Here is a 24,982-nt window from a genome sequence, read left to right on the forward strand (position 1 = left end):
TTGAGAGGCCGAAGTAAACTCCCAATCATTCCCCCAGTACATTAAGATGTGTGACACAAATACAATAGAACGAATAGCTGCACAAGCAAATTTTCGACTTCGAAAGCAGTAGGCACAAAGATGGGAATGGTCGCGTGAGCTATCGTCAGTTTCGACATGTCATTGTGTTGGATGAGAAGATGAGACTGTCAGAAAATACTCTACTTTGTCATTTCTCGTGGGTGAGTAACCCTGGAGAGCAGTCAGTGTAACTTTAGCTGCAGCAAAACAGCCTGATAACTGCACGTCACTTCGATTCATCAAACCTCTAGCGCTGCACCATTAGCGAATAAAAGACCGGCTGTAAGCTTGAGATTTCTTGCAGTGTGACGACGGAGCACCAGATCTAGAAGACTCAAACTTATGGGCTGTCAATATTTATGGCCATTGAAAGCGCTGGTGTTGGTTCCTTAACGGATCATGAGACTTATTTTGGTCAAAGATCGTGCACGCGCCAACACCCTTTGGTGCTCCCGGTCTCAACGGTCCCTTTTCCTTTCCTTTTCTACTCTACAAGAGCACCACCATAGCAGAGGCATATCAATAATTCGAAAGGCGCATTACTGAGGCTTACGATTCTATTAAATGTCATTTTGACGTGCCAGTACGTCTACTACGGGCTCGCTTTAATGGTCGTTACATTATCAGATCGGTCTCCACAATTTTCCAAATTTGGGAACACCCGGTGACTCTGCAAGTTCCGGGTGTGGGTGAGCTTAATAACTAAGCATCCGAGGCCAAGCGAGCTTTTAGGGAGTCAAGGCGGTACCGAGGGGAATTAACGTGCCATCCGAGATACCCGTGTATGAATCCATGGCAGAAAGAACCTGCTAGGTTTGACTCAGAGCTGCTGCTGCAATGCCTCGGAATTTCCTCTGCTTCGTTACACTGACGAGGAGTCTTGAACGCTTGACCAAGTACTTCACAGTTCCGCAAAACCCTCTCAAACAGATCGCAGATGGTATCTCGGAATGTCCATAAGCTCCCTTCTGCAAACCGTGACCTGCATCCGGATGTCCGTTTAATGTGAGTTACAAGAGAGACATAGTTGACTTTCTCGCCATCCAAAACCTCCTTTGGATAGGAAAATAAGTCGTTTCCGAGATTAATAACCGTTGTCAAAGCCGGTGCATAAGACATCCACACGGAATACGGAACTTCCACTTCGCGCGATGGTTTGAAAGCTGGCACACAATATGACATTGGCGCCCCAGTTAGGGTCCGAAGGTAGTAGGGAAAGTCTTCAATTGGACAGAAGTTGGCATCTAGTGCTTGTCCATCTCCGTCTCCTATTTTTTGGGCCATTTCCCACAGCTGTTCTTCTAACAGGCATCCGTCAAGCCAACGTGACCACCCGGAGGTTACTAACGTACCTAACAAAGGATCGTTGGCACCAAAGAGACCTGCACACTCTCTAAGGAAATTGAAAAATACGGGTGACCATACATCCTCTGGCTCCAAGCCCTGCCAGAAGCGATTTTGCGAATTTGAAAGCTTGTATTTTGCCTCCGGCGAGAGATAATTGCTATCCAAGCTAATGGCTAAAGCCGTGGCTTTAGCCATCATCAACCGGACCTCTTGGGATGCGAGAGGGTAGAAGCTTTCTGCACTTGAAATGGACTCTTCAAGGAGGATGCCGAGTGAGTCAATATCACGAGAGGTGGCTCGGGCCAGCTCTGTTCGGGCCCAGCTCCAAAGGGCCTCACGAAGGCAGCTATCCTTCTCGGGGACTTCATGGGAATACCCGATAGATTTGAGGAATATGTAGAGGATATTGCTCATCGCCTCCACTATGGTCTCCTTTTGGGCTTTGCTGAGCACGGACACGTCATGGTAATCGAGACAGACATACTTTCTCTGAGCGAATAAAGAGTGTATATCCATCGTAGATACCATCATCAATACGAAAAATGATGGGCAGTATGCGAAAAGCTACACGCTTGAACTACTGTAGGGTGACTTGACAAATTTAAAACTCATAGAACTATATAGAAAATGATCACCTAGGTACAGTCTTCTACCTATATACTTCTGATGACAATACGACAATCACTTTGGCACCCACTCTTGAGGATACGCAAGCAGTCGTTTGCAGTAATCTAGCAGTAACACCAATATCCGGCCAACCACTATGTAGATAGTTTAAACCTTGCCTTTTTTTTTTTTTCCCCCTTTCTTGTTTGCTTTTTGGGGAAATAATATTGGGGTAGGTTTGTACACGTGTAAATGCACGTCATGATTTCAGTTTTCTGGTCGCTCTCTTTAAGGGCTGAAAGAACTAGGTTTGGCTCCCTCGTGGGTAGGACACTGGATGCCAGAGGAATCTAAGATTCTTGCTGCACTTGGTAAATGTGTAGCTTCAGTTTCCGCATACTTCGAACGTGCGTATGTAACACTGCTTCAAGCAAGGGCCCTTTGTAAGTGTTTGGACGTCTTGATTAATGCACAGAGCTATTCAGAGTTCACCAAATGGAACTAAAAATATATGTGTACGTCGTTAAGCCTAAAAGTTTACGAAGTTTTGTTGTCTACCATACATAAACAAGCATCCGATTGGGGCACTAGGGGCAGTGGGAAATTAGTAGGACAAGAGTTTAGGGTTTACATGATCTCAACGAATGCTGGGAAGTAGGGGTAAGGAGTACTGGATTCCGTGTACTCTAATTGTAGCGTCAGCGCTTCTTCCGACTTTGTGACAACCCAATGAATCGAGCTATTTAGGTTCTATATTCACTACACAAGTAATGGTGTGTGATGCCGCTACAGAGTTTAATGGACGAGCAGCAATATAAATGCCCAGCTAAGTTCCATGACATTTTAGTCATCTAATAAGTGACAATTTCAACCAGTATACCAGTAGAATCATTGTCCTTTGTGAACCTTGAACTAATACAACTATGACTGTATCTGCAGTGTATACCTTGCTCTCAATACTTGGCATCTTATTCTTTGCACAAGTTGCAAAGATTATATATCGAATATTTTTACATCCTCTCGCCCGATTCCCTGGCCCCAAGCTGGCCGCAGCCTCGAGTTTATACTCAACATACTACAATCTCGTTAAAGGTGGCCAGTATACGGAAATGCTTCCTTGCTTGCATGATCTATATGGTTAGATACTTACATGAACTGAGTGATGGAGTGACAATAGCACTTAAACTTGCTTCGCAGGACCGATCGTCCGAACACACCCAAATGAGCTCCATATCCGCGACATTGCAGCATACAATACTATATTTAAAATGGGAACACCATTTTCGAAAGACCGCCAGTTCTACGGGTTCCCTTTCGAAGGGTCGCATTTCAGTATGACAAATACGAAGTCCGCTAAGGGCCGCAGAGATTTACTTCAGCCTCACTTATCTCATAAGGCAGTTAAAGAAATACAGCCATTGTTAGAGAGGTCACTTGGACGATTTTTGGAAATATTAGAAAGGGCTCGTGACAATGGAGAATCTGTAGATCTTTCATTGGGCTACCGGTGCGTCACAATTGATATGCTGTTAGGATATGCGTTCGGCCAGTCCCGCAAGGCCCTCAACTCCGCAGACTTTGATTTTCCCCCAGCAAAGTACATGGATGACGTTCTTTTCGGATCGCTGCTGGTGAAGCATTTTCCAGGAAGCCTAAAATTGATTTTTGGTGTCGTTCTCTATTTGCCGCGCCTTATCACCAAGAAACTTGTAATCTCATCAATGATTGATATGAAGGAGGTGAGTTTAGTTAATCTAATGAGAGAGCGCAAATGCTCACTGAGGACCCAGAGCTGCTGCGGGATGTTACTGGAGTTGATTGATAAACGAAAGCACCACAAACAATCCCATTCGACCATGTTCGATACCGCTATCGACCAAGTGATTTCAGAGTCTCCAAAAGCTCCGACAATTCAGGACTTAACTGCGGAAGCTTTGGTTCTTCTCTTTGCCGGTGGCGAAGCAACAGCAATTTCCTTGATAAAGGGTACCTTTCATATGCTGAAAGATGGCAACGAGTTTCAGAAACTGAAGAATGAGCTCCACTCCGCAATGCCCGATCCACAGACACAGATTACAATCGAGGAGTTGGGAAGACTCCCTTACCTTGTAAGCCTTTCAATAGTATGGAGTATGGTACGAGGTTCTGAATTACCTGTTTACAAATAATAGAGAGGGTTGGTTAAAGAGAGCCTCCGTTTCACCCAGGGGGCGCCAGGACGTCTTCCGAGGATCGTGCCCGACGGTGGAGTGACTCTATGTGGAGAATTCATCCCCGCAAAGGTAGCTGTGTGTTCCATAGCCTCTGGTAATATTCTAACCCACTCTGTACCTAGACAATTGTGTCGTCTAGTCATTATGTGTACCACTTTGATCCTCATGTCTTCAAGGACCCAATGCAGTTTCGCCCAGAGCGTTGGCTTAAAGACGAGGACCGTGAGCAGCTAGAAAAGCAGCTCCTTTCATTCTCACGCGGCTCTCGCGCCTGCATTGGCATCAAGTGCGTATCCAGTTTACTAAACACTGAAAGCATGGCTGACGGCTGTGAACCAGTCTCGCATATGCCGAACTGTACCTTGTTTTCGCGCACGTATTTCGGAGATTTAACTTCCGCCTCGATGGCACTACAGATGACGAGATGGAGCTCCGAGATTACTACGCGCCCATGGCAAAGGGGCATCTAAAGGTGATTCCCACTACTTCCGCTGCAGTGGGAGAAACGGAAGAGAGTTGGAAACCTAACATTGAGTTTGCAGCAAATTGAATGCAAACAACATCAGGAAAAATATCAATTAGTGTGCTTATTGGAAATCGAGGCTCGATCTAGTAAACCATCGTGCGTTATATACGGAATAAATTCCGTATGTAATCAGATTGATTTCCAATCAATCTGTAGCTCATCTTGTATATAAGCTCTCGAGTTTACGATGAGAAAGGAACGATCTAATCTTCCTCTGAATAACAACAGTGCTAGGTGCATAGCACTATCACACAGTAGTCTCTCCTAGCCCGGTCTTACGGAAACATGCAAGTGCCTTGAGTCGCCCAAGAAACCCGCCAGCTAGACCAATACACCTTGAGGCATGAATTTTGGTTCTGCTGTTCCACCGGATTTGTCCTGAACCCCTTGCGAGGTGAATTGTTATCCATGCTGGTATACAACTCCCTCTCCGCTTACGGCACAGAGGCCATTTTCAATTTCATCGCAGGAGCCGTAGGCTTTCAATTTTGGTATTGTATTATTATTATCGGTGTTGCTCGATGGGATTTCGTGGATTTGTATCCCCTTTAGCTGGCGGCGCTAGTCGTCGTTAGCGTCCTTTTTCTACCGCAAATGACACGCTCGCTTCATCTAATACCACACACCGTAGATTATATGAAATACACATCAACCTGACCCCGGGCTCAACGGTATTATGGGCTCAATGACATGTTTAACACTTCATGGCCGCGTTGAAGCTATTTATACCATCCCTGGGCTATACATGACATAATAAAGTGGCTGGTTATTATCTCAAGTCACCCAGCTATTATTCTTATTCCAATTTTTATTTCCAGATCTCTCTGTTGTGGCCCTCTGTGCCAGTATATGTGCAGCACACTCGTTGTGATTCAGAGGAAGATTAAAATGTTGTTATTCTCATCTGAAAACCTGAAGGTTGATATACAAGGTGAACACCAGACTGATTTCCAATCAATCAGGTTCTACAATCAATTGTGAAACTCTCCTACCAGATCGAGCCTTCGATTCGCAACATCCCCCCCCCCCCCCAGGATCGCTGTGCGAGCACGGCGATACTGCACTCGGGACGATCGACTAGGCATCGGTAAAACCACTATAACCCTATCGGGAGAAAGGGTGGAAAGAGCGCCAGTGGACGATCACGATGCCTTTCTTGGCTTTTCTGGAGCACCGTCTATACCGACTAACTGACAGAAGCTCGGAAATTCAGCCGGTCCCAGCGGCTGTGTTGAGTCCATCTGCAGCCTGTAGCTGAGTTAGGATATATTGTGTCAGAGCCTATGGGAGCCTAAGGCAGCAACCACGTGACCTGACCACAACACCAAGGAATCTCTGTATGATAGATTTAGACCTTAAGACAATCAATCCCATTACACGTGAGCTACACCAGCTCCATCATATTGAATATCAATCTCTCCGCTATCGAGCACGCTGCGTTGATAATTCATGTTGAAATGCTTGGTCCGTTTATGAACTGCTGACCTCATCCGTTGCTCCAGTAACGTGATTAATCACCGAGCGGCGCGCCACATTTTCCAGATCTTCATCGTTTTCAAACATCAAAACACTACTAAACGCGCATTTAAAATTATATAAAAAATTATACTAATTTTCATTAGCTCTTGTATTTATAATGTTTGATATGCTGCCGGATATCCAACCGATAACGAACAGATTGAGTTAGATATCCAAGTCCGCAATCCGCGGATGCGATGGATATCATATGACCTGTCTGGATGCTGCCGCTCCTTACAACTCTTGGCGAAGTGGTCTATGCTGACAACGTGTAAAGTCTAATTTTTACACTTTGAGTTTGGGGCACTTGCCTAGACTATTTATTGTAGATTAGGTGTTAACCAGTGTTAAAAGTCCGCAAGAAACCTCTCGGTATGAAAAAACTGTGTAAATGACCTCCGAACGGAAATATGAAGAGGTCGAGATATATAAGCTTGCTCGGTTACCTGCATCTGGCGCGGAAGGCTCCGTTAAATGTCTCGGCATTTTCCCCGCCACCTCTGGTCCACGGCTAGGGCCGTCGGTCTGTCCCGAGCACCCGGACAGCGCCGGGAATTCCCTGTAGACTAGAGAACGAGGAGGAATTCGCATATAATGCGCAAAGGGGCTTCTGATCCCTTCTCAATAGCTACATGTTCACTCTGACTTCCACGCACCGTTCAGATCTCTGACATTTCATCGCATTCCCCAGTCCAAGGTATCGGATCTAAAGCATAGCCCAACCCAATATTGGCCGTCTCACCTTGATACCAGCATAACTGCACCTCAGGAGTTCGCCTCATGGGAAACGACAAGAACGCCGGTGCCTATTATGCACCGACGGGCGGATTGCCCCCACAGTCACAGCTTCTTACCGACCGCGCCATGTTCACTGAAGCCTATGCGGTAATCCCGAAGGGCACATTCAGCGACATCGTGACGAGCCTCCTGCCCTTCTGGGACAAGACGCGGTTGTGGGTGATTGCACGTCCATTGTCGGGCTTTGCCGAAACCTTTTCGCAATACATCATGGAAGTGGAGCCGGGGGGCGGTAGTGACCGCGCTGAGCTAGATGACGGTGCAGAAGGTGTGCTGTTCGTAGTTGAAGGCCAAGTAACAATTACCATAGCACGCCAAACGCACGAGCTAGTCGAAGGCGGCTATGCCTATCTGCCCCCGAAGAGCGGCTGGACGCTACACAATGCGGGCGCGACCACCGCCCGTTTCCATTGGATACGCAAGGCCTATGAATATGTGGACGGGCTCGATACGCCCGAACCGCTTTTCCTCAATGAAAAGGATATCGCGCCTTCACCGATGCCGGACACCGACGGTGCGTGGGCAACCACACGCTTCGTCGACCCGAACGATCCGCGTCACGACATGCATGTCACTATCGTGACCTTCGAGCCGGGCGGGGTCATCCCATTCGCAGAAACCCATGTCATGGAACACGGGCTTTATGTACTGGAAGGTAAAGCCGTGTACCGACTTAATCAGGACTGGGTGGAGGTGGAAGCAGGTGACTTCATGTGGTTGCGCGCCTTCTGCCCGCAGGCCTGTTATGCGGGTGGCCCTGGGAGATTTCGCTACCTGCTCTATAAGGACGTGAACCGCCACATGAAGCTATTGCGATAGGTAATGTGGTGAGGGCAGAATGACATGTGAATTGCATACCATGCTACCACAGCAGGGAGGCTGCGGGTAAGATAGGAATTGCGGGACAGGGGTGAAGGCAGTCGGAATTGAAATAATGGCAATCCCGTCCTACAGAGGAACGTACAGGGAGTTGAGGTTATGCTGTGAAATAGAAGAGCTAATCAACTACTGCAAGCTATGTAGTCACTGTAGCCATCAGTCCAATATGGACTGCAAAGAATAGAAAGGGTATGAAGGTTCATGTGTATCCAAAGTGATCCAACAAAGTGGAGGATAGAGAAGAGGCGACTGATCTAAAAGTAGAATGGCAAATGGGGGCTTTAGGTGAGCATAATAAATTTCTCCTCCCTGCCCGCTACAGATATAAGCCCACGAGCTTATCCGCTCGCAGTTAACTGGCTTTAACACTCACTATGTTAACCGACAGTGGGAATAGTATATCAGAAATGTTGATCATCTTTATTTACTGATTATATATAGTACAACAGTATTCATTATCCGTAACACCATTATGCATCAACAATTCCTTTTGACCTTATCTAAAAGTGGCATACCCTTACCGCAATACCCTCACCATTCGCCAATCTAGATTCAGTATTTTATCCACCTATATAGGAGCGGAACAGGAGATTTACCCAAAAACGGTTTATCCATGCGGGTTCAAGGGTCAGGGAAGGGTTGGTCTTTTCAACCCGAAAATCTGCGGGTTAACGTAAAGGGTTATGTCGAGGTCTATACAGGACCTGGTTAAAACACAAGAAAATGTATACAAACAAATTAGCGAAAATTCGAATTTAGATATCTCAAGGCAGCGACATATTACAACCAATATGATAAGAATATGTCTATCAATATTTTTTCAGAAAAAGAAGGGTATATAGTCGTCGAGTTCTAGTTAAAGGCAAGAGACCCCGAGCCAGGGCCTAATTATGCATGATCTCTTTAGTGTTTACAGGTGGAGCCATCATTCGGGTCGCTTACTAACTTCTCTCCAGTAATATTCGTTGATACTGCAAGTAAGGAACGAGTAGAGTCATCCAGGATGAGCTTAGATGTCAGTCGCCTGTTCTTCTTTCTTATTGCGTTAAAGATGAAGACGACATGGCACCTGCGCCCTGGAGACATCATTTCCTCATTTCCTTACAGTTTCGAAGCTTTCCGCGCAAGAAGGGTGATTGGACACCAGTGGTATGCCGATCCCTGTCTTACTTCTGCCGACAACTTCAGGAAGCGTTCCCGGCACCCGCTCTCATCTGGAACTTGTAAGTCCTGGAGAGTTACCGTGTTGCGAAAGAGCCCGGTGTGGCCAGAAATACATGCTGGTACACAAGGGGATAAGGCTAGGAGGGATCTCCCCGAGTTCACGGCGTAAGATCTCCAACTCCTGTTGTCTGACATGTTCCTGTATTTTGCCAAGCCAGCTGGTCGAATTTTGCCATTAGTATTTCGATAAATCTTCAACCATAGCCACTATGACGGGCTTACTCGAAGCGAAGATTTACAGCCGTTAAGATTGATCTCTCAACATGTCCAAATTCTTCTCCTGCTTCTCCACGAATCACCGTCTTCCCGATATCAGCATCCTCCCTTTGCAGGTATCCGCCAGGTTCTATTAGACCATTATATTTAGAGGCGCTTCTTTCAGTGCCTTGGAATGATGAAGTTCCTGCTTACTCAGAAGTCTTGTTGCATGATGAATGAGTCGACATGGGTCATTATTTTACACAATGCAACACCAAAAGCGTAGATGGACCACCCCATATTTATGAACCAGGTGGTCAGGCACATCCTCGAAGGCATCAAGCTTGCTGAAGGTGATATTCACCGGCCAAAGTAATTCATGAGGGAACATTTCCTCAGCCAAATCATAGCCATCCAGTTAGGCACTTTCAGGAACTTGAGACGCCAAGTCTATAAGCCACATTCTGCCACAGCCACAAGAGACGTGTTAGCTCAAAGTCGCGCATCCAAAATGGCGATACCCACCCCGTGCCTGTGCCAATCTCTGCAGTTTTCATATCTAGAAATAGTATTTCAGGGTTCAGTATATAGCCGTTGTACATTTTCCAGAGAAGGTGTTGTGCGTTGAGCCTGGTGCAACCAACAAAGTTAACTTCTGGACGCGTTGTCGCATCTATAATCGTTGCATAAACCTCACAGGGCTTTATAGGTCACGCCCTAGTACATATATCATCCGCCATCCTGGAAGTATTCTAAAAAGAGCGAGATGAAAAGGTTGCGATTGGGTTGAGTCGCTCGTCACAAACCCAATTATCTTAACTCAACCAGACTAAAGCTTTTGCAGCTTTATAAGCTCTAGGTCCTCAAGTTCGGTGGCCTAAGCCCGTGATAATCTAGCAAAGCACACTAAATAATTAAAGGTCACGCCAGATAGTAGTTAAGGACATGCGGGTAAATACCTCAAGGCGTATTTGACAGTTAATGATACGGCACTAGTGCCCGCCAACCCACCATTTCCTGAGTAATCTTCCCATCTTTGGCTCGGAAATACTTGACTTGCACCACGAATCATCCAATCAACGCGCTGTTTGTCAGCAATGTGAGGTCACTATATACTCTCGTAATCACTATAGACTTCTTTTAATCAGCACCCATGTTATTCAAGGACTTTCTAAAAATGCTATGGTTGAAACAGAACACTATATATACTAAGTATCGGTCAGCCCTTTTCAGTTAACTGAATATCACTCTCACAATATCTGCCTGTTCTTATTGCATCCAAACCTAATCATGCCCTCCTATGTGATTACTGGCGCTAGTCGTGGTCTTGGGGTTAGTGACTACCTTATTTGTTTGCTTCGATGTGTATCGACTGACATAAATAGTTCGAGTTCATTCGATATCTTGCGCAGGATCCAAAGAACACTGTCATTGGCCTCGTCCGGAACAAGCCTGCGGCTGATGCAAAGACCAAGGAAGAGGGACTCCATGGCGTCTATATGGTCGAAGCTCAGTACACTGACATGTTATCCCTAAAGGTACGCGAATCTTCAATGGATGAATACGGCCTATGGTACTTATTCTGCCCAGAATGCTGCACAATCTGTCAAAGAGATTACCGGGGGTGGTCTGGACTATCTTGTAAACAATGCCGCCGTCGTTTCCCACATAAGCGAATTCAAAACCCTGGGGGACTTGTATGTATCGTCACTATACCAATCGAGTGAAATACGATTGCTGACAGTAGCTAGTGACGACGATTTTGAGACGCTGGAAAAGGAAATCATGGAATCACTGGAAATCAATCTTCTGGGGGTCATTAAGACAGTGCAAGCCTTTCTTCCTTTAATCCGCAACGGCAAGGACAAAAAGGTCATTACTATGTCCAGCGGCATGGCCGATATCGACTTGATCAATGCGACCGAAATTGCTTTCGCTAGCCCTTATGCTATCAGCAAGGGCGCTGTCAATGTCGCCATTGCCAAGTACAACGCCCTCTACAAAAAAGAGGGTATCCTCTTCCTCGCCATCAGCCCTGGCTATGTATCTACTGAACGAAACATGGGTATGACACGAGACGCACCCAAGGGCTGTTATGATTATACATACTAAAGTTCAGTTGCAGAAATCGCAGACATCGACAAAGCTGCTATTCTTGCGGGCAAGTTCGCCGAGTATGCGCCCCACTTTCGTCGCCCTCTAACACCCTGGGAGTCGGTCGCTGCTGTTCTTTCTGTCTCCAACAAAGCCTCGATAGCAAATGGAGATGGTGGTGCATTTATCTCACACCTAGGGAACAAACAGTGGTTGTAACTGGACTGAGTGAAACCGCGGTGGTTACTTGTAGAAACCATCATAGTCACACAGTGTATTATTATGTTACAAGCCAATACTCCTATAGAGAATCAACTTTTATCCAATTATAGTGTGATAAAACGAACCCACAAAATGGTTAGCCGTAAGGGGTAAACGGTCAAAAGCAGTCGTAAAATATGTAGGTAAGTTTTGTGGACCTTACCGCCACGAGCGTTTCCAAAAGAAGGCGCACGCCCGAGTGAAAAGAAAGTTGATGAGTCTCACATGACATGCTCACCGCCCCACATTATGTATTTACTAGGTCGTATTGACCACCGATCTGCGAATACAATTGTCAGGAATGCGGGATTCCGTATTACCTAGTAATCTACCGCTGAGTCTTAAGGCATGGTCTCATGCGATGAAAAGGTCCGATTTCTGATCTAATGATAAAAATAGGCCTAAAATGATCCTACAAATGACGCGAATACACGCGAGGCAATATAGAGATATCATGGTGTCGATAATGATCAAGGGCGCTCGCTAATCTAAATGGAGTAGGGCGGTGGCTGATAGCGGCGCCTTATTGATAATTTTGGTTGACAACAATCATCATACTAGGAGACCTTTAAGTTACAACGGGGTGGGTCATGACTAATGCGCCGCTGACCATCTCCCGGAACTGCTTGGACTTAATCGTTATTCTCTTCCCGCAAATATATTGGCTTTCATTGTTGACGGGGTATTGCTTGCCTAGCCAGTACTTTGCACCGGAATGTCTGCACCAAAGACACGGGGACCCTATCGTGTCGGGGTTCCATCAAAGCGGGGATGTTGGACTTGTCGCGGTGAGATGGCACAGATATTTTCTGGTTGAGATGGAGTGCAATACAATATAACCAGAATTCTAACCTCCCCTCAGATAGAAAGCTTAGCTGTGATATGGGGCGCCCGGGGTGCCGGAACTGCAGAGTGTCAATGCGCAACTGCCAGGGGTATGGCCTACGCTTGAGCTGGCCACCACACGGTTCCCGTAGATTCATTCAACACTCCGTTCAAGATAGTACGAATCTTGTGTCGGGTGGAGCTAAAAACATACATTTTATCAATACATTGATGGTGGATGTCGGACTACTCTATACGCCAAATCTTGGAGGTGTAGGTCAGTGACTAGATTGCGTCAGAAATAGTTTCTATAGGGGGATGGAGCCGCTGACTCTTGTTGGCTGTTGAGTTTCCTAGGGAAACTACCAATCCACAATACCTGTATCTTTCCACTATCGAACCTAGCAAATGCTGCGCGGCCAGCTGCTGGCGATGGGCACCACCTAGTGACATTTTGTACGGAACCACCATCAAGATTCTATGCAGGCTGATTCAACTGACCGTCGCTTACCTAGTTATGACGACCGTAATCAGTTCAATAACTCCCATTCGAACTGATGGCCTCAGGCTCTGGAAAATATTGTTCCAGCTCTCGTTCTCCGACGATTCACCTGCCTCAATGGCCGTCCTACGAGCAATGTTGTCTCTGTCGTCCTTGTATCGCTACGGTCATGGCGAGGAGGCTCTCCGATTAAAGGTGGCAGCTCTGAACTCTTTGAGAGCATCCATGAATGTAAACTCCACCAAGCCAAGAGAAATTTACCAGCATGTCGCCGTGGGCATGTTACTATGTGCCTTTGAGGTGCCTGTCCCGCTTCCGTTGTTTAAACAATGCTAATGAAATCAGATATACCTGCCATCTGAAAGCTCCTTCCAATGGCCCCTCTACGTTTCCGGAGCCAAAAGCATGCTCCATGCAATTTGCGATGGTGGACACCCCAAGCTAATGGAGGTGGACCTTCTTATCCTTTGGGTGCATTATCATGATATTCTGGGAAAGTTCACGTCGAGACATTGGAGGAATAAATCTGCGGAAAATGCTTCAATCTTCAAGGTGCCAGGTATGGCTTCTAGTTTAGCTTCTGTAGCGGATGAGCAGGTGAGAGAAGTGCCTTTTGTCGATGGATTTCTCGTTCATAGAGGTGGCAGGTTATGGGCATCTTTGGGTGCTCGCTGGAGATGATAAACCTGATCGCTCGAATGTCGAATTGCCGGTCCAACAGTAAACTACCCGGAGACCTTCATTCCACCGAGCGAGAATCCCTGGATTCCATTGAACACGACTTGATGGAAATTAAGCAAGACATCTCACACCTCACTGGAACTAATTCCCCGGAGGAAGTCGACCACGAGAGCAAGATATCCCAGCTTTACCGACTGGCAAGTCTGATCTATTTCGAGCGTGTTCTGAGGGAAACCCCTATCAGTACGCGAGTGGCAAGATGGTCCGCCGATGCTTTTGATATCATTCGGCGGCTGGACATATGCGAGCGACCATTTCCTCTGTTTTTCATAGCCTGTGAAGCACATACAGATGTACAACGGGAGATGGTTCTTTCTCTCTTGGAAAGGACACAGAGTCGATCTTGCCAGCGTAGGTTGCATGCTGTAAAACGGATGATAGAATTGATGTGGGTGCAGCATGACTTGTTTTCAGACCTAGGGGGGATGAACTATGTTGATGTTTTGAATACTGTCATGTCTTCAAACGAGCTTCTGCCTACGCTAGCTTAGTCCTTCAACAGGAAGAAGAAACAGAGAATGTCCCAGTAAAAAAGGAGAGCTAATGAGACTATCCATGCATGCAGCCAATTCAGTTGAACTACCTGGAAATTTCCTGATATTTAGCGTAAACCCGGTTTGGTAATCACGTGTGCTCAATTAGTCCTTTGATAGTATTGGAGTCAGTCTTATATCCTTGGCTTTGAACGATGGCAGCTATTTGCGAGTGGCAGCTAGCAGATCTTGACCCATATACTGATAGCTCCATATTTACAGTTTAGCTATTTTTAGTAAGGGTTGAAGTGTGCTCATATTTCAAACAGTTGCACAAATGAGATGTCCCAGGATGTGCTACGGAGCGTCACAATAGCAATATAGAGACTGAACCGAAAAAGATAGGATCAAAAGTATTATCACCCACTACCAGTTCTGGTTCCATTAACATGAGGAAAGCCATCTTGCCGCAACTTGGTTTGGTAGTGCTGCAAGTTAACACGTTGACGTATAATGACGAGCTTTCAAACCCGTGGGAATATTTTCTATATGTTATACTCTCTATGAGAGGTCCAAGAACTCCTTAAGGGTCTAGAATAGCCGAATTCAGTGCAAATGAGGACTAGAGGTCCATTTCTCTGTCCACAACCCAAAGGCCGACCTGCGTGCATAGCCCTTTCCCCTGTTCTTTACCAACGACGCTGTATGTGTCCATGTAACAAGGAAGATCTGGCAGCCTCCCTGCTACGAGATCTTCTCTTGAGTCATATGTGATCGGAATCTGGGATCTGTAGAAATCAGATTAACAGGTGTTTTCGAAGTGGAAGCTGTGGAGCACGTACCTCTCGTCGCTTCGGCAAACTCGAAGAACTTGCGCATCTACCGAGCGATTTCACGACACGAACCACACGACAACGAGACTGCTGGCGGTCGCCACAGTACATCCATCGATTGAGCCAGCGTCCAGCTATCCCAGTCCGATCTCTAATTATTTTTACGATTTTTGTGTTGATTATGGAAAGCGTTTAAATTTTAAGACTCGCAGCGGATATAGTGGTATAAAATGCTTTTATAGGCCAGTATAGAATAGCCGCTTATCTATTTAGGAATTTTATACTATATTTGATGAAGCAGTCATTTTAAACTTAATTCACAGTACTCGCTGTCCTTTTTTGCTCTTCTTAACCTCAGTGTGCCTCCAGCCAAATGGCGGTTAGAAAAGAGAGTAGAATTCTGTCACTTTTCTAATCTAATTTTATAGACTATAGCTAGAGATTGTTCTATTCTATCTTTTAGATAGTCTATACTGATATTCCGCCGAGTTAGTCTTTTATTATCTATAATAAGTTACTCTATATTAGACTTAGAAATGGGCTGGGTTGTCCGATGCAGTAACACGGTATGGGCCGGGTTACTTTCCTGCGTGGCCCACAGGTTGACGGATTATGTCAAGGGTACCTGCTCTTCAGCGTAGAGGACCTGTCAACTAGGTAAGGGTACGTAGGCTAGAGGAAAGGGAAAAATCAAAGGCAGGCAGCAGATACTATTCAGACAGGAGACTAATTCTTGACCTCCTACTACAACTAACGATTCGCTAATTTATAGCTGAAGGCTTCATGCCTAAAGGATTCAGAATCCCCCTTGGAAGTGAAACCGCCGTATGGCCTGATATTCCTCATTGGTGGCCGATTTTCTATGCACCTGAGTCAGGGTATCCTACAGTTATCAGGCCGAATCGCTATTTGATTTGTGACACTAGTAGCCTGCCTGCCCGAATCCGCATCCTTACAGTATCTCTCCCGTTATTATATATATTTCGGACACACCGTAAAGACTATTCTCTTGTCTTACTGTAGATATTAGTCTACTCGGACAGCTCGCACGCAGGCCAAGGCGCTGGTTATAGATATACAGTATACCATAGCCCTATCCTTGTTACCCAGGGATTTGGCCCTGATAGCCCTAAAATAGAGATCTATAATACAGAGCTTATAGATACAGTAGAGGAACTCCAAGCTGTAATTAATCAGCTATATATACAATATACTATTCACTTAACTGTCTTAATAATCTAATGGCAGCCAGTCTTCTGGCAGATAACATGCCGGTTGTTACGGGACGAATAAGCTGTTGCAACCTAAGCGTGCCTATTGAACAAAAAAATAGAGCTAATTGACTGGAATAACGCGTTGTACGAAATATTTGTGGGGTAAAGGCTTGGCAGCCATGCCTTAGGCAGAGCCTCCCATGTTATGAATCTATACGAGACCACGTGATCCTAGTGGCTTGGCCGGATCACCGGCTCCTAACCCCTGAAGGCTTTACCCAGTAGTTGAGAGCAGATGAAGCGATCAAGATAGTTGATATAGTCTTCCATAGAATTGAGCATCTATCGGAATGGCATCCGGTCCTCAGTAGGCTACGTACGTGTAACTGATACAGCCTCATTCTGCCCTTTTCCCCTGAAATCACAAGAAGCTTGATCATTCTTATCGCATGTTTCACATCTGCAACCTTGAATTGAAACTTGTCCTTTGTCCAACACCACTCCCCCAAAGCCATAAATCTGTTACTACATAAATCAGGTAAAAAACAATGCAGGTTGTCAGGAGTCACTTATTTCAGCCTCAATTATACCTAGGCCATCATGGCCAGGCAACCAGAACTTCTTAACCTTCAGTCCAACAGAGGCTAGGAGTTCCGTCCACATTTGTTGAGTTCGTTCCATACCAGGACAGAAGACCATTACCATCATGTCCATCGTTGTTTGACGGGAATCAGCATTTTGGTCTGGCAGGATATAGTCTTCAATCAGGATCTTTGAATACCCTCTCTTCATTGCTGCGGCTGTGTTTGTCAGGATTTTCTGACAGTTCTCATCGGACCAGTCATGCAGAATATGCTTAAAATAATAAGCACGGGCACCTAACATATTAAACCTTCATACTACACACTCAGTTGCAAAAGGGATGGCCTTACCTTTTACCGGCTGGGGACAAAAGAAGTCATATTTGACCTTCTTAATATCCACATCTAACTCCTGAATATCATCAATGACGAAAGGTAAATCCTCAAGGACAAGCTGTCCTGGTCCCATGGGAAAGCGCTGTTTAAACGCCCTGAGCTCATGGCCACGACCTCCGCCGACATCGACAAGAAAAGGGACATCCCCTTTCACAGCTCCATGTAATAAGCGCTCCTTGACTGGAAACCAGTCCGCCCAGTATATCATATCACCCCGGTCACCTTCCATAAAGCTATTGAAACGGTCCAAAGCCTGCGGATTCGCGGCTAGCCAATCCCAACAGGACAATGTTGTAGCGTAAGCATACTGAACAGGCCCTTTGGTAGGGTTCGTGGGGTTTTGGTAGCTAGTATGCTTAAGGAATATCGGGGTTTTGTGAATTGCAGGCAAGAAATCGGTAAATCTGTTGAACAATGAGAACCAGGCAAATGGAATTTATTACATAGTTTTCTTACATGCTGTCAAGAAGTCCAACGGATGCTTTTTCGGTCATCTGGTTTGATAAATACGTAGAGGTATATTTACCAGGCCCGTGCTCCTCCGCAAATCCATTCGCGACGAGAACTCGCATGATGCGTTCTGTTCGAAACTGTGAGTTAATACGAAACAAGTAGATTATATTCTACATTGACGCACCCACAAGTGCTTTCTCCGCATTCTTCGGCGCCGCAAGCTCCTTCCAAGTAACGAAGGATGTCGCCTTAGTCAAAACGATAAAGAGTTCCATATCAATGGCTATCTTAAGGGCCATAGGAACGGTAAGCTTGAGTAATAGACCCGATTAGTGTGAACCACAGAAAGATGGCATAGACCTTACTGAAAAGCCAATCTTGTGTATAACATCAGCCGGTTTTTCGATAGATCTAGCCAACTGTGTGACTTGTTTAAGAGCATAGAGGCGATCTTTTTCCCCTCCTGTTACTTGGTATTGAGAAATAGAATCTGAAACCTCTGCTGCCAGAGATGAAATCTGTTTGTGTGTGGAAAACTCCATAATAGCAGTTATAATGGTTCGGATCTGTTATGAAAGAAAGAGCAAGAAGTGGAACTGGTTACCTTATTATTCTGCCCTACGCCTGGTTATGGTTTTATATTGTGCTGGGAGAATGACCACACCATTGAGATGTATCAGATGACATGTAGGACACGTCAGTGCACTTACTCTAGAATGTGATAATATAAGATTATCATTTTCCACCATTATTATTTGCTAATTTAAAAGATAATAATCTATGGTTTAGAAGTTAGCCTATTGTGCTGGTAGGTGGCGCAACAGTAAATGCATCACCAGGAAAGCCTATCAAATATCCGGTTATTTGGGGAGCCATCTTGGTTCTTTTGAAGACAGACTACAGGCCCAGGCCCTCTTACTAGCGTAAAGGCTCTTGCTAAAGCCTAGCTATGGCTAACTTGCCAAGAACTTAGATAGTAGATCCTAGGGTTAGGTCTACTCTGGACAATACGGTAGGTGGGGAACATAACATCCAGTTTAATCCTAGTGTGCCCCAGCTGTATACAAATTGTTAAATTGTACGACTAGACCATTGAAAAGGCCCGGACACTTAAGGTGTCCCAATATGTGATATTTCAGGGCATTTTTAAGGTTAATATAAATATTAGCTTGGGCCACTAAAAAAGAGTTGTTATGTGGATTAGGGTATCGTTATGGGTATCGTGTCTGAGGCGTATAATTTGTCACTGATCGATTCTGTTCAGATAAGGACATTCCTCTGCGGGAGGGGGTTATATCACCAAATTTTCTTCAGAAATGAGGAACTGGATACTTGCTCGTGAAAAGCCTCATAGATAAGGCTCGATGCTATCTCGCGCAGGTACACGTATACAGTAGTATATCAGGGCAACCCCTACGGCGTTTTCGAAGAATTCCGAGCCGGACTTATTATTGTTATTATTAATCAACTTTAACGACTATATCGAGCCGTTGGCTATGACAGACACATGTGTCTAGGCAGTGGCCTAAGCCACTGGTCTCCGGTTTCTCTCTGCACGCTTCTGCCAGTTTCGGTTGCTGCGGACGCTGGTCCTGCTGGAGGCCCTACTTGAGGCCCTACTAGGGGCCCTGCTGGGATCGCTGCTTTCTAACAATCCAGCTGATGTTTCCGGGTCAAACGGTATCCCTAGGGGCCACTGGGACCCCTGGTGGATCGGTGTTGGGGTTGACGGTGGTATCTACCTCGGGGACAACCACCTCGATGCCCTCGGTATGCCACCACCATGGGGGTTTTGGACCTCCGCAGCGGTTTCTGGGGCCTTAGATGGCCCTAACCAATTGATTTACGTGTAAAAATGACGTGTTTTGATAGGGTGCTGATTGTGATGATCCAAGCGCTTCCCGATCATTCCTTCCAAGCTTCTACAGTGACTAGAAAGTATACCGTAGGTGATCACCTGACGAACGTTTTTTCTATACACCGACTTTTAGGCATAGATTTCAAACCACTACAACTCTTTCATCATGAGCTCAATTAAAGCGGCTTTAGGCTATATCAACTCGTTGGAGCCAGGAGAGAAGATAAATTACACTAAAATTACTGAAAAGTTTGGTGTAAGCCGACCTACACTATCAAAACAGTACTATGGTATACAAGGGTTACAAGAAGACAAATATAAAAGTCAGCGAGTTCTTGACAACCAACAACCTAAAGAGCTTATAAAATAGATTAATAAGCTTACTGATTGTGGCCTTTATCCTACACATGAAATGCTAAGAAATTTCGCCAAAGAAATTACTGGAAATAAGTGTTACGCCTGGATATTCGGGCAAGGGCTCTATGAGTGTTAGCTGCCTTGCGTTGCGATACCACTGTACCTTAAGCAATGAATCCAATGTGATTCTAAGTGTGATCCTATCCGGGATCCAACAGTATGACCTAATCTGAGATCCGACAATGTGCAATGATGTTCCGCGGGTAGCTCAAGTCCAAAAGGCCAGGCCTACTAAGTACATATACTCAGTAGTTAAGGAAGTGCGAACGAGTCGATTACTAACTTGATACCAAAGGTGTATCCTAAGTAACAATGATAATTGATCACGAAGAACTAAACTAAGTACATGAATGAGTGTCCTTATATATTCCTGTCCCTCATGTTGCTGCCATGATATATCATGTTGCTGACATGTTCCGATCGTAGCGCCGCCATGATATGTTATGTCGGTGACATATTCAGGTCACGTGGTTTTGCTAATTATGTGTACACGATAGTTGCTCACATAAGTGGGTGTTCCTTGGTGCTTTTTCCTTTCTCGGTGCTAGCGTCTGGTTCTTTAATTATTGTGTCACTGGTTCTGCCGCCCAGTCCCGCGTCCGATAAGTGCACTAGACAAGGGTCTGTAACAAGAAGCTTCAAAAGAAGAAGAAGCACCTAGCTAAAGAAGCTAATATCCAGCTTTAAAATAACTTTAAACAGACTAGAAAAGACAAGAATAAATCCTCTAAATCTCTTATAGCTAAAGATTATAAAGATACTGGTCATTTAACTGCTGATATTGTTGAAGATGCCCCTACAATACAAAATTGTCGAGAACAGCAGATTCGGCTACCAAAGCGTTTTCGGGATAATTAAAAGTAATCTATAGCTTCTCATTAAGCTTAACTTATATACTCCAAAATATTTCTATAAAATTCGAATTGTGTGTGGCTCTATGGCTTCTTTTGTAATGTGGTTGCTGTGTGAGAAATCGTTCGTCAGGTGGGACCGTTCGTCAGGTGATCACCTACGGTATTTGTTGTGAATCGAGATACGATGACCTTGACTTTCCTTGTCGAATCATGCTAATTTCTAATTATTTGGTATTCATGCATATATACCCTTAAGTTGTGGAAGCTGTAATGTGTAATAATTGAAATGTTAGGCCCAGAAAGAAGCCTGATGCATATGAAATACAAGGTACAGCTCATTTTGCGTATGCAGCTCCTTATGTTACCGATTATGTGGGATTGCTCTCTGTACCACATTGACTGCCGGTACCCATGCAGCCCCGGGTCTTGATACGAATCTATACGAGACACGTGATCGCCTAGTGGCTTGGCCGATCACCCAATTTCAGCCCCTGAAGGCTTTACCCATTAGTAGTAGAGACGACAAGCGGTTAAGATAGTCGATAGAGTCGTCCATAGAATAGGGTATCTATCGAAATGGCATCCGGTCCTCAGTAGGCTACGTACGTGTAGCTGATACAGCCTCATTCTGCTCATCTTTCCCCTGAGATCGCAACAGGTCTCAACAGGAAATCATTTGCATCTCCCGTCCCTTGAAGGCGTTCTAATAGTAAAAGAAAACGTCAGGTAGCCTTCTTTCTTACATCTTGGTTCAATTAGAATTCGAAAAAAGCGAGGTTGGAATTGTGTCCTAATATCACGCCCATGTAGTGTGGTAGGGTTCGGATCTGGTAGAATGATTCCTTATACCGGTATTGCTCGTTGAACATGTACACAGAACACATATGCGAGTTGCGAGATGGTCCACATCCTTGTCTATACACTATAGGTACTATTTGGCCTCTTCAACACTACTAAAGTTAATCGTCTGGTGACAGACACTGGACATATTTTCGTTACGGGAGCCCCCAGAACAGAAGATGTTATTGATGGTTATATAAAAATAGACATCTTCTATCCATACCTAAGGTCTCAGAGATATAGTATTCCTTGACACTGGCATATTATACTCACCTTCAGCCCACAGCACAGAAGGCCGTTATACCGGACAAAATGATACATGGCAAATTGGCATCTTGAGGGACCCGAAGACATTTAGAAATAGCGTTTTCTATCATGAGAACAGGCATTAAAGGGTGTACCGACACTTATTAGTCTCTCAATCAGCGCTTGAAGGCAGACACAGATTACCTTCAGTGCTACGAGTCATTTTCGAGGGGCACCGATATCGACAATTGAGGGAGGTTAGGTAAGCGTAGCGTGGGGATTTGCTAGTATCGTATGTACATAGATGCTACCTCCTAGTATAGAACCCATTCTTAGTGCCAAGGGAACCAAATCCTCACGACTCGCGAGGAGGGCAGATCACACTCGATTGAGCAAGCGCAAGACAACACCGACATCCATCTCGGGCAATATAATCAAAGCCAAAGACCTTTTACCAAGCTATAAGATAGGACCTTAGCGAAATCAACCTTGAAATGAGCTATTCTCTCTCATGTTTGGCTATTTCAAACGTACTTATTGAATATTCACATCCTGTTAACTGCCGTTCTCCGCACTCACCCAAAACTGTTGTGAGTCGAGGCTCTATCATGTAAATTGTAGAGCTTCATATCCGGAATAAGCTCCGTATAGGATCATATTGGTTTTCAAACTACCTGTGGTTAACCATGTATATAAACCCTCAAGTCTTCAGATGGAAATATAACAGTCAATCTTCCTCTGAAACGCAACAAAAGCATGTCAAAAATCGATGTGCATCACCACTTTTACCCCCCAGCTCTAGTGAAAGGTCGGTCAACTCTATGAACCCCTCCATCCAGTTCTATGTAGACTGAAAATGAGTAGCCCTGCAAGAAGCAGGAGGCGATCCGTCCGGTTGGTACATTCCTCCGTGGACCTTGGAACTGGATCAGGAGGTCATGAATCTGCTTGATGTCCGGACAACGATTCTATCGGTCACCGCACCAGGCGCCTGCATTCTCAAAGATTACAAAAGAGCGGCTTACCTAGCCCGTGAATGCAATGAATATACAGCTGCCCTTCGTGACGCGAGACCGTCCCAGTATGGGTTCTTCGCTTCACTTCCTTCGTTGTGCGCTACCCAGGCTGCGCTGAATGAGATCTCCTACGCGCTTGACACATTACAAGCGGACGGGGTAACACTCTTCACTCGTTACGGTAGCGGCCACCACTACCTCGGCCATATCTCCTTCCGGCCAATTTGGGCTGAACTGAGCCGTCGCAAAGCAGTGGTCTTTGTCCATCCCACTCATGCGGCCGACACACACTGGGTCAACTCATCGATGCCGCAGCCCATCTTTGACTACCCGCAGGAAACGGGACGGGCAGCAATGGATCTCATCACTAGTGGGGTGTTGCAGGCTTATCCTGGATGCAAAGTAATTCTCCCGCATGCTGGCGGCACGTTGCCATACCTTGTTCATCGCGCAGCATCCTTACTAGCCTCTATGCCCACAGGCTCTTGGCAGACGCAGGAAGAAATTACTGATGCCGCGCGTGAATTTTATTTTGACACTGCACTTTCTGGTAATGCAATTACATTGCCGGCTTTGCTGGCTTTTGCTAAACCAGGCCATGTCTTGTTTGGAAGCGACTTCCCGAACGTGCCTCGAGAGGAAATCACTCAGTTCACGACTTACATCGAGCGGAGGCTCTCAAATGATCAGCGCAGTTTCATATGTTCCGAAGCAGCTCTGGCACTATTCCCACGGCTAAGGCCACATTTAGAGAAGCTCTAAGTCCATTCATGACTACGGCTTCTAGGTTAACCACACTACCTAGAGAAGAGCCTCAAATAGTTAATCTGTGGCAGACAAATGCGATCGCATGCAGAGAGTAGCTGTATTCTTGGTAGTATCCACTCTTCCTGATGGCGTTGTAAGATATAGAATAGTAGGATTAAACCAGCCGCTGTGTGGCCAAACATGGTATTCCTCCGTATGGAGTCCTTTCTCAGCACTCTGTAACAGTGCACCTATTCTGGTACGTCAACAGCAACGGATTCTTTTTATCGACAGTAAAGTGATCATCACAAAATTGCCTCCGGGATCAGTCGTATTGTACGTGCCCTGTTCTATAAATGGAGGCGAGCTGGTCACCTTGGAGTCTCTATATCATCATCGGTAGTAGCGCCAGGCGGCGTGTACAGAGGGCAGGGACGTAGTCGACATGTCGGAAGCCCGCCCTAATTTACCTACCATATTAAGATATATATATTTCCAGTGTTCCTAGTAGTAGGGGCCTAATATTGGAATATATGTTATTCTAATAGCTAAAAATATGAATATACATAAGAATCAACAGAACCAGGTCCTAATATTTGGTATACCACCCCTTAGCCTGAATTACCACCTCAACGCGCCTGCCTACACTAACCTATTATAATTTTCAAGATATCCTGGCGAATTAAGTTCCCGGAACGTTCTAGCGCTTTCTATAGGAAGACATTTTCATTTTATCAGATACCTGGCAGTTTTCAATATCAGGCCTTGTCTAGGGCTTACCTGTGACAGGTACACCCAGTCATCCGTGGAGCTCGCTGCAGAAAAGGTATTTAAGAACTGCTATTTCATGAAATTCAATGGGGCAGGACTGCATTCTGAACTCCTTCTTTGCTGTTGCAGATCACCCAGTTTCTTTTCCAAGTCAGAAATATTTTGTTCTAACTACCAGTACATACTGTCTTTTTCATGGATTCCAGGCGCATAATATTCTTTGGGGGACAGGGGAGTCGGTCGTTATCTTCGAAGTCAATTTTGCGCCAAGATGCACAGAACCAATCTGCTGCAGTTTCACTTTTACTATCAAGTTGTCACGCTGCGTTTCTACGAGAAATCATACGGGCTCAATCACAAGAGTCTACTCCTACATGGGCAAATTTCGATGCTCCAAGCAATCCGGAATCTCTCTTGACTGTACCTCTTGCACACTCCAACAACCCAATCTTACAGGGGGTGTGTCTCTGCGTGAACCAGTTGGTTGGATA

General features: G+C 45.4%; 8 protein-coding genes across 8 annotated transcripts; 6 read left to right on the plus strand and 2 right to left on the minus strand.

Moving 5' to 3' along the window:
* Window positions 1-762: 762 nt before the first annotated feature.
* Window positions 763-1,923, minus strand: BDW43DRAFT_316901 (isoprenoid synthase domain-containing protein; the record flags this gene model as incomplete). Its single annotated transcript, XM_032048412.1, has 1 exon — window positions 763-1,923. One exon carries the CDS (start codon window positions 1,921-1,923, stop codon window positions 763-765), a length of 1,161 nt encoding a protein of 386 aa, XP_031894193.1.
* A 1,013-nt stretch (window positions 1,924-2,936) lies between these two features.
* On the plus strand, window positions 2,937-4,776 carry BDW43DRAFT_304679 (cytochrome P450; the record flags this gene model as incomplete). Its single annotated transcript, XM_032045644.1, has 6 exons — window positions 2,937-3,150; window positions 3,211-3,752; window positions 3,804-4,121; window positions 4,185-4,295; window positions 4,349-4,512; window positions 4,566-4,776. 6 exons carry the CDS (start codon window positions 2,937-2,939, stop codon window positions 4,774-4,776), a joined length of 1,560 nt encoding a protein of 519 aa, XP_031894194.1.
* A 2,128-nt stretch (window positions 4,777-6,904) lies between these two features.
* Window positions 6,905-8,207, plus strand: BDW43DRAFT_294410 (RmlC-like cupin domain-containing protein). Its single transcript, XM_032043933.1, has one exon. The coding sequence runs from the start codon at window positions 7,051-7,053 to the stop codon at window positions 7,885-7,887; it is 837 nt and encodes a 278-aa protein (XP_031894195.1). The 5' UTR covers window positions 6,905-7,050; the 3' UTR covers window positions 7,888-8,207.
* An 851-nt stretch (window positions 8,208-9,058) lies between these two features.
* BDW43DRAFT_294411 (uncharacterized protein) lies at window positions 9,059-9,503 on the plus strand. The gene has a single exon (XM_032043934.1). It carries the CDS (start codon window positions 9,099-9,101, stop codon window positions 9,348-9,350), a length of 252 nt encoding a protein of 83 aa, XP_031894196.1. The 5' UTR covers window positions 9,059-9,098; the 3' UTR covers window positions 9,351-9,503.
* A 1,120-nt stretch (window positions 9,504-10,623) lies between these two features.
* Window positions 10,624-12,031, plus strand: BDW43DRAFT_294416 (NAD(P)-binding protein). Its single transcript, XM_032043935.1, has 5 exons — window positions 10,624-10,701; window positions 10,755-10,907; window positions 10,960-11,066; window positions 11,121-11,434; window positions 11,495-12,031. Exons 1-5 carry the CDS (start codon window positions 10,660-10,662, stop codon window positions 11,680-11,682), a joined length of 804 nt encoding a protein of 267 aa, XP_031894197.1. The 5' UTR covers window positions 10,624-10,659; the 3' UTR covers window positions 11,683-12,031.
* Window positions 12,032-12,052: 21 nt separating this feature from the next.
* On the plus strand, window positions 12,053-14,325 carry BDW43DRAFT_247921 (Zn(II)2Cys6 transcription factor). Its single transcript, XM_032039764.1, has 6 exons — window positions 12,053-12,512; window positions 12,587-12,826; window positions 12,907-13,005; window positions 13,065-13,351; window positions 13,397-13,648; window positions 13,699-14,325. Exons 1-6 carry the CDS (start codon window positions 12,440-12,442, stop codon window positions 14,281-14,283), a joined length of 1,536 nt encoding a protein of 511 aa, XP_031894198.1. The 5' UTR covers window positions 12,053-12,439; the 3' UTR covers window positions 14,284-14,325.
* Window positions 14,326-16,870: 2,545 nt separating this feature from the next.
* On the minus strand, window positions 16,871-18,284 carry BDW43DRAFT_323920 (class I SAM-dependent methyltransferase; the record flags this gene model as incomplete). Its single annotated transcript, XM_032049843.1, has 5 exons — window positions 16,871-17,190; window positions 17,245-17,693; window positions 17,746-17,869; window positions 17,927-18,053; window positions 18,108-18,284. 5 exons carry the CDS (start codon window positions 18,282-18,284, stop codon window positions 16,871-16,873), a joined length of 1,197 nt encoding a protein of 398 aa, XP_031894199.1.
* A 4,429-nt stretch (window positions 18,285-22,713) lies between these two features.
* BDW43DRAFT_304683 (amidohydrolase family protein) lies at window positions 22,714-23,735 on the plus strand (the record flags this gene model as incomplete). The annotated part of the gene is made up of 2 exons (XM_032045645.1): window positions 22,714-22,765; window positions 22,822-23,735. 2 exons carry the CDS (start codon window positions 22,714-22,716, stop codon window positions 23,733-23,735), a joined length of 966 nt encoding a protein of 321 aa, XP_031894200.1.
* Between the last annotated feature and the right edge of the window lie 1,247 nt (window positions 23,736-24,982).

Source organism: Aspergillus alliaceus, assembly GCF_009176365.1.
Source record: "Aspergillus alliaceus strain CBS 536.65 unplaced genomic scaffold BDW43scaffold_89, whole genome shotgun sequence".
NCBI lineage: Eukaryota > Fungi > Ascomycota > Eurotiomycetes > Eurotiales > Aspergillaceae > Aspergillus > Aspergillus alliaceus.